The 12,180-nt window shown below is 38.7% G+C and overlaps 1 protein-coding gene across 3 annotated transcripts in view; it reads left to right on the top strand.

Moving 5' to 3' along the window:
- RFC1 (replication factor C subunit 1) overlaps positions 1-12,180 on the top strand; it is an 84,002-nt gene that overhangs the window by 19,364 nt on the left and 52,458 nt on the right. For all 3 annotated transcript variants that reach the window (XR_013555310.2, XM_078446196.2, XM_078446195.2), the window contains exons 3-4: positions 8,946-9,021; positions 10,417-10,527. Coding sequence is in view for 2 of the 3 variants with exons in the window: in XM_078446196.2 (XP_078302322.1) it covers positions 8,946-9,021; positions 10,417-10,527 (187 nt within the window). In the remaining variant the exon portion in view is untranslated. The remainder of the gene's footprint in view (positions 1-8,945; positions 9,022-10,416; positions 10,528-12,180) is intronic.

The raw sequence follows: 12,180 nt of genomic DNA, 5'->3' as shown, positions 1-12,180 counted from the left end.
AGGGGCAGGGAGAGAGAGAGAATCCCAAGCAGGCTCTGCACTGTCAGCACGGAGTGAGATCTCACTCACGAGCGAGATCATGACCTGAGCCGAAACCAAGAGTCAGGCACTTAACCGACTGAGTCACCCAAGTGCCCCTAGAAGGATTTTTAAAAAAAAATTTTTTTAAACATTTATTTACTTTTGAGAGACAGAAACAGAGTGCGAACAGGGGAGGTGCAGAGAGAGAGGGAGACACAGAATCTGAAGCAGGCTCTAGGCTGTCAGCACAGAATGCAACGCGGGGCTCGAACTCACGAACCGTGAGATCATGACCTGAGCGTAAGTCGGCCGCTTAACCGACTGAGCCACCCAGGCGCCCCTAGAACTTTTTTTTTTAAGTTCATTTATTTTTGAGAGAGAAAGAGAGAGCATGAGTGCAGAGAGAGGGAGAGAGAGAATCCCAAGCATGTTCTGTGCTTACAGCGAGAGATCATGATCTGAGCTGAAATCAAGTGAGACACCCAACCAGCTAAACCATCCAGGTGCCCCATGGCTGAGTAATATTTTAGTGTGCGTGTGTATGTATCTCACATCTTTATCTATCTGTTGATGGACATTTAGGTTGCTATCATATCTTGGCTATGTAGGGGTGTATATATCTTTTTGAATTAGTGTTTTTGTTTTCTTTGGTAAATACTCAGAAGTGGAATTACTGGATCATATTTATATATATGTATTTTTGTATTTTGTATTCTATTTCTATTTTTTAATGTTTTAAGGAACCTCCGTACTGTTTTCCACAGTGGCTGCACCAGCTTGCATTCCCACCAACAGTGCATTGAGTGTTTTTTTCCCTCTACATATTCACCAACTCTTGTTTCTTGTCTTTTGATTCTAGCCATTCTGACAGGTGTAATCTGATATTTTATTGTGGTTTGATTTGCCCTGCTGATTAGTGATGTTGAGCATCTTTTCATGTGTCTATTGGTCATCTGAATGTCTTTGCAAAAATTTCTTTTTGGGTTTTCTGCCCACTTTCTCTGCCCATTAGATTATTTGGGGTTTTTTGGTGTTGAGTTGTAGAAGTTCTTTATATACTTTGGATGTTAACCCCTTATTGGACATATAATTTGCAAATATCTTCTCTTATTCAGTAGGTTGCCTCTTCATTTTATTAATGCTTTCCATTGCTGTGCAAAAGCTTTCTATTTTGGTGTAGTCTCAATAGTTAATTTTTGCTTTTGTTTCCCTTGCCGAAATGACATCTAGAAAAATGTTGCAATCTTTTTCAAGATTGCTTTGGCTATTTGGGGTCTTTAATGGTTCCATACAAATTTTAGTATTTTTTGTTCTAGTTCTGTGAAAATTACTGTTGGTATTTTGATAGGGATTGCATTGAATCTGTAGATTGCTTTGGGTAGTATGGCTGTTGTAACAATATTCGTACAATCCGTGAGCATGGACTATCTTTTCATTTGTGACATCTTCAGTTTTGTTCATCAATATTTCATAGTTTTTAGAGTACAGATCTTTCACTTTCTTGACTAAATTTGTTTCTAAGTATTTTATTCTTTTTGGTGCTATTGTAAGTGGAATTGTTTCTTTAATTTCTATTTTTTTTAATGTTTCTATGTATTTTTGAGAGAAAGCGTGTGAGCTGGGGAGGTTCAGAGAGAGAGAGGAGGACAGAGGATCTGAAGCGGCCTCCACACTGACAGCAGAGAGCCTGATGTGGGGCTCGAGCTCACAAACCGTGAGATCACAGCCTGAGCCTAAGTGCCTGAGCCTAAGTCAGACGCTCAACCAACTGAACCACCCAGGCACTCCTTAATTTCTATTTCTGATACTTTGTTATTAGTATATAGAAACAAAACAGGTTTCTGTATATTAATTTTGTATCCTGAGGCTACTGAATTAATTTATTCCAATGTTTTTTTCTGGTGGAGTTAAGGTTTTCTATGAATAGTATCCTGTCATTTGCAAATAGTGATAGTTTACTTCTTTACCAATTTGGAGCCCTTTTCTTTTTCTTGTCTGATTGCTATGGCTAGAACTTCTTGTACTAATACATATATTTTTAAATTTCTTCTTTGATTTCATCATTGACCAATCAGTTGTTTAATAGCATGTTGTTTAACCTCCACGTGTTTGTGTTTTTTCCATTTTTTTTTTCTTGTAATTGATTTCTAGTTTTGTACTGTTATGGTTGGAAAAGATGCTTGATATGATTTCAGTTTTCTTAAATTTATTGAGACTTATTATGTGGACTGACATGTCATCTGCCATGGAGAATGTTCCACGTGCAGTTGGAAAGAATGTGTATTCTGTCGTTTTTGGATGGAATGTTCTGTATATATCTGTTAAGTTGGTCTGTTCTGATGTGTCATTCAAAAGCTGTTTCCTTATTGATTTTCTGTCTGGATGAAATGGGGTGTTAAAGTTCCCTACTGTTGTTGTATCACTGTCGATTTCTTCCTTTACATATGTTAATCTTTGTATTATGTATTTAGGTACTTTGATGTTGGGTGTATAGATATTTACAATTGTTATATCCTCTTGTTGAATTGATGCCATTATCAGTATGTAATGCCATGTTTTGTTTCTTGTTATAATCTTTGTTGTTAAGTCTATTTTGTCTGATACAGGTATTGCTACCCTGGATTTTTTTTTAGTTTCCATTTGAACAGAATATCTTTTTCCATATCTTTACTTTCAGTTTGTATGTGTCTTTAGGTCTGACGTGAGTCTCTTATAGGTAGAATATAGGTGGGTCTTGTTTTTTTATCCATTCTATCACCCTCTGTCTTTTGATTGGAGCATTTTGACCTTTTACATTTAATTATTGATAGGTATGTACTTACTACCTTTCTGTTCACTGATTTTTGGTTGGTTTCGTAGTTCTTCTCTGTTCCTTTCTTGCTTTCTTGTGATTGATAACTTTCTTTAGTGTTGTGCTTGGCTTTCTTTCTCTTAATTTTTGCATATCTATTTCAGGTTTTTGCCTTGTGGTTATCATGAGGTTCCTATGTAATATCCAGGTATATGATATTCTGTATTAAATTGATGGTCACTTGAGATTGAACACATTATAAAAGAACTTCATTTTTACTCTCCCATCCCACATTTTGTGTATATGTTTTCATATTTTACATCTTTTTATTATGTGAGTCCCCTTAACCAATTTGTTTTATTTGAGAGAGATAGAGAGCAAGCGGGGTAGAGTGGAAGAGAGAGAGAGAGTGAGAATCTTTAAGCAGGTTCCATACTCAGTGTGGAGCCCAGTGCAGGGCTTGATCCCATGACCCTGGGATCATGACCAGAGCTGAAATCAAGAGTTAGACACTCAACTGACTGGGCCATCCAGACACCTCTAATTTAAAAAATATAGTTGATTTTACTACTATGTCTTTTAACCTTTATACTAGCTTTATAAATGGTTGCCCTACTACCTTTACTGTGTTTGCTTTTACCCATGAAATTTTTTTCCTTTCATAATTTTCTTCTAAATACAGCCTTTCTTTTCCACCTCAAGAAGCCCTTTAATATTTCTTGTAAGGCTGGTTAAGTGGTGATGAAATCCTTTAACTTTAGTTTGGGAAACTCTTTAGCTCACCTTCAATTCTGAATAACTTTGTCGGGTAGAGCATTCTCGGTTGTAGGTTTTTTTTTTTTTTTAATTCAGCAGTTTGAATATATCATGCCATCCCTTCTGCTAAAAAATCAGCTGATAGCCTTACGGGGTTTCCCTTGTAGGTAATTATTTGCTTCTGTCTTGTTGCTTTTAAAATTCTTTATCTTTAATCTTTGACATGTTACATATTAATGTGCTGTGGTGTGGAACTCCTTGGGTTTATCTTGTTTGGACCTCTCTGTGCTCCCTGAAGTTGGATATTTGTTTTCTTCACCAGTTGGGGGAGGTTTTCAGTTCTTATTTCTTCAAGTAAGTTTTCTCACCCTTTGTCTCTCTTTTCTTCTGGGACCCCTAAATGCAAATTTTTGTTCACTTGATGTTTTCCAAGAGATCCGTAACCTATTCTGTGTCTTTTTTTTTTTTTTTTTTTAATTCTTTTTCCTTTTTGCTGTTCTGTTTGGGTGCTTACCATTAGCTTGTCTTCCAGGTCACTGATCTGTTTTTTGCATTCTTTAATCTACTGTTGATTACTTGTAGTGTATTTTTAATTTCCTTTATTGTATTCTTCAACCGTGGTCCTTTTTAATATTTTCTCTTTGTTGAAGTTCTCATTGAATTCATCTATGCTTCTCTCCAGTTGGTGAGCATCTCTGTGATCATTACTTTAAATTTATTTATCTATCTATTTATTTATTTCTTGCTTTGAAATGATTAGCAGATAGCTTGGTTATCTCTATTGCATTTAGTTCTTTTTCTGAGGTTTTGTCTTGTTGTTTCATTTAAAACATATTTCTCTGTCTTCTCATTTTGCCAGACTTTCTGTGTTTATTTCCATGAATTAGGTAGAACAGATACTTCTAACCTTGAAGGAATTGTCTTGTGTATGGCCATCTCCTGTGTAGACTGCATGTGTCTGGTGACTTTGGCTGGCTGGCTGAAGTTGTGGCTGGTGGTCTTGGGGAACTCTGTGCTGGGGTACCCCGGTGGGATGGCCTGAGCTGAAGTGGGTGTGGACTGGGGTGGTTCTAGGGCTGTCTGCACAGATGGTGCCCTGATGGAGCAGCTAAAGTTGAAGTGGGTGCAAGCTGGAGGTCCTGGGGTTCCCTGCTCTGCGCAGATGACACCCTGGCAGGACTGCTGAAGCTAAAGTAGGTGTAAACTGGGTGGTCCCAGGGCTCTTTGTGCACAGGGTGCACAGTTGAAGCTGAAGTGGGCATGGGCTAGGGTGGTCTAAGGGATCTCTGTGCTGAGGACAGCTGAAGCTGAAGTGTGTGCACATGAAGGTGTCCTGGGGTGCTTTGTGTGGGAGTGCCCTGGTGAGGTAGCTGGAGCTGACTTGAGAGGGGGCTGGATGGTCCTGGACACTCTGTATAGGGGAATCCTGGTGAGTTGTCTAGATCCAAAGCAGGAATGGGCTGGGTGGTCACAAGGCACTGCATGTAGTGGGTCCCTTGGTGAATCATCTGGATCCAAAACAGGCACGTGCCAGGAGTTCTTGGGGAGCTCTGTATTGGGGGTGTCCTGGCAAGTTGGAGCCAAAGTGGTATGGGCCTGGAGTGTTTTGGGGTGTTTTGTGCCTGTGTCACCTTGGCAAGACAGAGCTATAGTGGGAATTGACCAAGGATATTGTGGTGTGTATTGCACTGGGGTCACATAGGTGGGATGTCGGGGGCTGGTGTGGACAAGAGCCTGGGGCTTACTGAGGTGATAGGCTGGCTAGGGCACCTGGACCCTGCTTCAGTCCATGCCATCAAGGTGAAGGGAGAATGTAAACCTTGGCCCCTCTGACCTGGAGAGAGTTCCAGCAGCTCCCCCACCATTTGGTGGAGTTCTAGGGCTGGATCTTTTATAATCTAGTTGCCCTTTTAAATTTTGGCCTTTTTTCTGGGGCGCCTGGGTAGCTCAGTTGGTTAAGCAGCCGACTTTGGCTCAGGTCATGATTTCGTGGTCCGTGAGTTCGAGCCCCGCGTCGGGCTCTGTGCTGACAGCTCAGAGCCTGGAGCCTGTTTCAGATTCTGTATCTCCCTCTCTCTGACCCTCCCCCGTTCATGCTCTGTCTCTCTCTGTCTCAAAAATAAAATAAATAAATGTTACAAATAAATAAATAAATAAATAAATAAATAAATAAATAAATAAATAAATTTTGGCCTTTTTTCTGTGCCCCAGGGCACAAATCTGCTTATGGTCCCTCAGTATATCCCTCCTCAATGTAGTTTGCAGTGACAGGGTAAGGGTTCCTTTCATTCAGCAGTTTTTGTTTCTGTTTCTCTTAACATTCTCTTGTGGTCTCTCCATCTTTTGTTGTACAGAAGCTGTTCAGTCAGCCCTCAGTTCTTCAGGAGGAATTGCTCTATAAATAGGTATAGATTTGGTATATTCTGTGGAGGTGAGTTCAGAGTCTTTCTGCATTGCCATCTTGGACCAGAAGTCCTAGGCTTTTTTAAAGCATGTACTTTTCCAGCCTTCACCATAACCCAGTTCCAAATCCACTTCCATGTTTTAGGTATTTTTTACTGCACCACTTTATTTCATGGTAACAAAATCTGTATAGTCAGAATTCTCCAGAGAAATAGAATCTACAAAGATAATTATTTTAAAGAATTCATGCATGTGATTACAGCGTCTGACAAGTCCCTAGACCTACAGTTGGGAAGCTGGAGATTCATGATAGCTGTAGTGTAGTTTAAGTGTGAGTCTGAACCCCTGTGAACCAGGAGAGCCAGTAGTGTGATTACAGTCTCAAGCCTGCTATCCTTGGATAGTTAATGTTAAATTCATCCAAAAACACCTTCATAGAAACACTCAGAATAATATTTGATGTAATACTTGGGCACTTTGTGGCCCAGTCAAGTTTACAGATAAAAAATAAAGCATCACAGGTTACATTTTGTATTTTGTGTGTGTGTGTGTGTGTATGTGTGTCTGGTTATTTTGGATTTATGTTGGATAGTCTAGTTATGTAGTGCAGGAAATTTGGATTCTGTTACATTCCTCCAAAGAGTGTTAATTCATTTGGTTTAGCAGGCAGTTAACTTGCCTGAACTCAGAGCCTAAACTCTTGTGTCTCCTGTGATGGGCAGCAGATGAAATCTTTGTTCAGTTCTTTTATCCTTAGCTGGCACTACGAGTTGTTCCATTCATGTGTAGTGCAGGAGAGATCTGGGCTAAGTTTATTGGCAGAATTTGAGACTCTCCTTCTGTGGCTCTCTCCCTTGTGGGGTACCCTCTTCTCTAACTTTTGAGTTACTGTAGTTCTTTTTAACTCTGTGCTCCAGTTCATTTATCTCATTTTCTTGCAAGCTAGTCAATTGTTCTTATATTTTTCAAGTTTTATTGTAATGAGTAGAAGCATATTTCTTTTTTCTTTTTTTAAAGATTTTATTTTTAAGTAATCTCTACAACCAGCGTGGGGCTTGAACCCACAACCCTGAGATCAAGAGTCACATACTGTATGGACTGAAGCAGTCAGGTGCCTCTAGAAACATATTTTTCCCTTATGATTGGTTATAGTTTCTTTTGCTGTCTGGTTTCTTGATTTTTTTGGGAAAATCTGAATATGTTAGAAATATAATGTATAACTACAAAATATAAATATCTTTTGCCTTGGTTATATATAGTATTCTTTAAAAAAAAATTTTTTTTAATGTTTATTTTTTGAGAGGGGGGTGGAGGGGCAGAGAGAGAGGGAGACACAGAATCCAAAGCAGGCTCCAGGCTCCAGGCTCCAGGCTCCAAGCTGTCAGCACAGAGCCCGATGTGGGGCTTGAACTCACAAACTGTGAGATTATGACCTGAGCTGAAGTTGGACACTTAACCGACTGAGCTACCCAGGTGCCCCGGTTATATATAGTTTTCTAACAGGCAGTGGGTAGTGGACAGCCCATAACTCCTTAACCTTTGTCTCTTTCATTTTCAGTAAGCATTTGCCTTTTAATATCTGACATTCTTTTACTCTTTGTTATATGTAATTTAGTGTTGAAAGTGGAGCTGAATAATAATACAGCCTTTTCTGTAATTCATTTTTTTCCCATCTGGTACAATTGGCTTTTTTCTTTTTTTTCAGTTTTATTAAGAAATAATTAACATCTGAGCTGTAGAAGTTTGAGGTATACAGCATGATGGTTTGACTTACATATGCTGTGAAATGATTACCACAGGTTTAGTTAATATCCGGGATCTCATATAGATAAAGTAAAAAAAGAAAAAAAAATTTTTTCTGTGATGACAACTTTTAGATCTGCCCTCTTAACAAGTTCCCTATGTATCAAATAACAGTGTTCATTATATTCTTCCTGTTGTATATTGCATGTCCAGTACTTATAAGTAGAAGTTTGTACTTTTTTTTTTTAAGTTTATTTTGAGAGAGAGAGCAGGGAGGGGTGGAGAGAGAGAACTCCCTCCAACACTGTCAGTGTGGAGCCCACTGCGGGGCTCAAACCCATGTACTGTGAGGTCATGATCTGAGCTGAAATCAAGAGCCAGATGCTCACCCCGACTGAGCCACCAGGGCTCCTCAGAAGTTTGTACCTTTTGACCACCTTCCTCCACTTGTACCTCCCCTCGCTCCCTGCTTCTGGTAACCACAAGTCTGGTATCTTTTTCTGAGTTTGGTATGTTTTTTGCTTGTTTTAGAGTCCACATATAGGTGAGATCATACAGTATTTGTCTTTCTCTGAATTATTTCTATTAGCATGCCTTCAAGGTTCATTCATGTTGTTGCAAATGGTAGGGTTTCCTCTTTTTTTATGTGTATCACAATTTTATCCTTTCCTACTTTGATGGTCACTTAGGTTGTTTCCATGTCTTGGCTATTATAAATAACGCTTCTGTGAACATGGGGGTGCAGATATCTTTTGGAGTTGGTGTTTTTGTTTCTTTGGATATATTTTCAGAAGTAAAATTGCTGGGTCATATGGTAGTTTTTAGACAAAAATTTTTGAGGAACCTCCATACTGTTTTCGATAGCAGCTGTACTATTTTACAGTCCCACCAACAGTGCACAACGCTTCCTTTTTCTCCACATCTTCGCCAGCATTTATTCTCTCTTGTCTTTTTGATGGTGGGTTTGGCTAATTGTTTAGTCTAATTATGGCATTAATGACATTTTGGGCTGTGTAATTCTTTGTTGTGGAGGACTATCTTGTGCGTTGTTAGGGCGTTTAGTAGCATCCCTGGTCTACTCGGTAGGTGCCAGTAACCCCTTTCTCCTGCCCCCCACTTATAATAAGCAAAAATGTCTCCTTGGGGGCAAAATTACTGAGTTCAAGTCTAACGAGAAAACACAACGAGTTTATATAAGTTTTGCATTCTAATTATACTGTGATGTTTACAGGTAAATAGTTCTTGTAAAGAAGATGACTCTAAACAGAAGCAACCAAACAAGAAAAAGAGGATCATCTATGATTCAGGTAATATTTCTTCTGTGGAGCCTTAAAGTTTTAAAATTATTTTATATCCCTTAGAACAGTGTTTTCCCAACTGATGTTCTGAGACACACAGCTCTCTCTGTTGTTATAATAGGTCCTGTGAGAAGACTCTATGCTCCAGTAAAGTTGAAAACAGTTTTATTGTACTGTAGAACTTAACAGAGCCACAATATATTAATGTGTTAAGTATGTTTGTTCAGAGGGGTATACAGTATACATAGCATGTTTCAAACTCACTTTGAACATGACATTTATTTATCAAGTAAGTTTACTTATAAAGTGTATTTATTTATTTTGAGAGAGAGAGGCAGAGAGAGAATCACATGCTGCAAGGGTCTGACACTGTAGGGCTCGATGTGGGGCTCTGCTTCACAAACTGTGAGATCATGACCTGTGCTGAAATCAAGAGTCGGACACTCAACTGACTGAGCCACCCAGGTGCCCCTGACATATTTATTTTTAAAAATATTCATACTAACTTCTCTTTCAGCTGAGCTTCTTGGAGACTGAATTTGAAAAATAGTGCCTTAGAATATTGCTCTGGAAACAAAGATCTAAAATTTAATTTTTGTGCTTTTGATCTGGTCCTTTTTTGTTGGATTTAAAATGGAACAATCACAATATAAAATATTTGAATATACTGTACTTTTAAGATGAGGAATGTTGTATTTTTATGTATGCCTTTTATGATCTGTTAAAATAATGATAGAATTCAAAAAGTTTTAGGTGTTGCTTTTGCGGAGAAGATCCATCTGGTGTGAATTCTTAATAATGCAACCTCTAAGGAAGTATGCATAGATTGTCAGGATTTGACAATAACAGCCCCACTGTATTCACAAGGAAGAGGGAGGAAAGGGGGAGAGAGAGAGAGAGAGAGAGAGAGACAGAGAGACAGAGAGACAGAGACTGACCATGGAAAATAGAGAACCAGAAAGATGCAGCATGAGAAGGATTTCCTGATGTTCCTTGCTTTGGAGATGGAGGAAGGAAGCCAGAAGCTAAGGAATGTTAGCAGTCACTAGAAACTGGAAAGACAGGGAAATGGATTTTTCCCTAGAGTATCCAGAAAAGGGTCATAGCCCTGCTGGCACTTTGATGTTAGCCCAGTGAGACCCATATGGGGTTTCTAACCTTCAGAACTATAAGATACTATGTTTATGTTGTTTTAAGCCATTAAATTTGTGGTGATTTGTTATAGTGACAATAGAAAAGTAAGACCAAGGCTTAACACTGTGTAGAAGTAACCTGTGAGAATTCATAAAAGGGATTTGCCTCAAAATGGGCCTTAAGGAATTCGTTAACAATGATCACTTTAAGAACACACTGTATTTTATTTTTTCTCTTGAGAGTTTTGTTTCATTTGCTTCTCATGTACAGATTCAGAATCCGAGGAGACAGTGCAGGTAAAAAATGCCAAAAAGCAACCAGAAAAACCTAAACCTGGTAAAATTCTACGCCAGGATCCTGTTACATACATTTCAGAAACAGGTAAGTGTACTGAGTATGTTTAATGTTTGAGAGAAGAGTAGTGTGTGTTATGTTCTTGAGCTACTCATTGGTGTCTGGATGAACCTCCTTCACTTTGAATTGAATTTCTGCTGCCTTTTTTGCTTTGTTGATTTATATTTATCAGGGAAAGGCTGTAATCATCTTTGGCATTTTCTGTGGGTTAAGGGCCATTGTAAGGGTTAGTTACAGGGGAATTGGCCTTGGAATTTTTTAGGTGTTCTATATTGAGTAAGTTGAAGCTCTATCTTGAATCCTATGTTAAAATATTATTGGTGTATTTTAGGGGCGCCTGGGTGGCTCAGTCGGTTGAGTGTCCGACTTCGGCTCAGGTCATGACCTCACGCTTTGTGAGTTTGAGCCCCGCGTCGGGCTCTATGCTGATGGCTCAGAGCCTGGAGCCTGCTTCAGATTCTGTGTCTCCTCCTCTCTCTGCCCCTCCCATGCTCTGTCTCTCTCTCTGTCTCTCAGTAATAAATAAACATTAAGGAAAAAAAATTAAAAAATATTATTGGTGTATTTTAAAACTTTTTAAAGTTTTTTTACTTTGCATGCTAAAGTCATAATAATCTAAGTATTATCTAACAATTAATACTCTAAGTATTATCTAACAATTAATAATCTAAGTATAATCTAACAATTATTCATATTTGTGATCTGTGATCTAGCACAGATGTGACCTGAATTCCTTGTATTTTCTTGTGACAGTAAAGATTTTATTAGCATTAGCTTTTTAATAGATAATTGTTTTTATACTTAAATTTATTTGTTCTGTTTTGAGTGGTTAGAAAGCAAAAGCCATTTATAAATAATTGTACACTAATCTTAAAATGGTACAATAGTATAAATGATTGTTTTATAGGTAGTATTCCTTTATGGTGAGGAACTCTGAATTATCATCTTAGGGAAGAAACTCAGATGTGTTTGTTGTAAAGTCATTTTTTTTTAAATTGCTGTGAGGATTTTCTTTTTTTTCTCTCCCCACCCCCTCCCCCTTTTTTTGAGAGGGGCAGAGAGAGAGAGAGACAGAGAGAAGTGGGGCTCACCTGAAGCAGGGCTCAAACCCATGAACCGTGAGATTATGACCTGAGCTGAAGTCAGAAGCTTAACCTACTGAGCCACTCATGCACCCTGTAAAGTAATTTTGGTTGTGGCATTGTTAATTCCTAGAGGAGACTGTAACAGGAATAAAAGGTTAGATGTATTAATCTTCAAATTCACAGAGCCTGTTGAATTGGTTCCTATGTAGAAATACTTGAAGGAACCATGAAAGCATCTCATAGGTTGTTGATTTGTTTATATTGAAGAAAACCTCTGAAACCATTATTTTTAGCGCTGTGCTACTTGAATTGCTAGTGAAGTGAACACACCTGGTTTGAAGAGACGGTAAAAGCCACATAATTACTTTGGCACAGCATATTACAGTTTATATTCAACAGACATTTATTGAGTGTTTTTTACATCCCAGAAACTAGGTGCTGGAGGTACAAAGGATGACCAGACTCCGAAGTACCGTAGTAGTCGCTTGAGGTAGCAATAAGCAGTAGTCAGGCAGAGGGCTCGAAGGGTAAGATTTGATCTGGCACTTGAAGGATGAGCAGGCGGTGGAGGGAAGAATGTCAGCTTAGGGGGTGG

Source organism: Panthera onca, chromosome B1 (genome assembly GCF_046562875.1).
Source record: "Panthera onca isolate mPanOnc1 chromosome B1, mPanOnc1 haplotype 2, whole genome shotgun sequence".
NCBI lineage: Eukaryota > Metazoa > Chordata > Mammalia > Carnivora > Felidae > Panthera > Panthera onca.
This window is presented reverse-complemented; position numbering and strand designations above follow the sequence as displayed.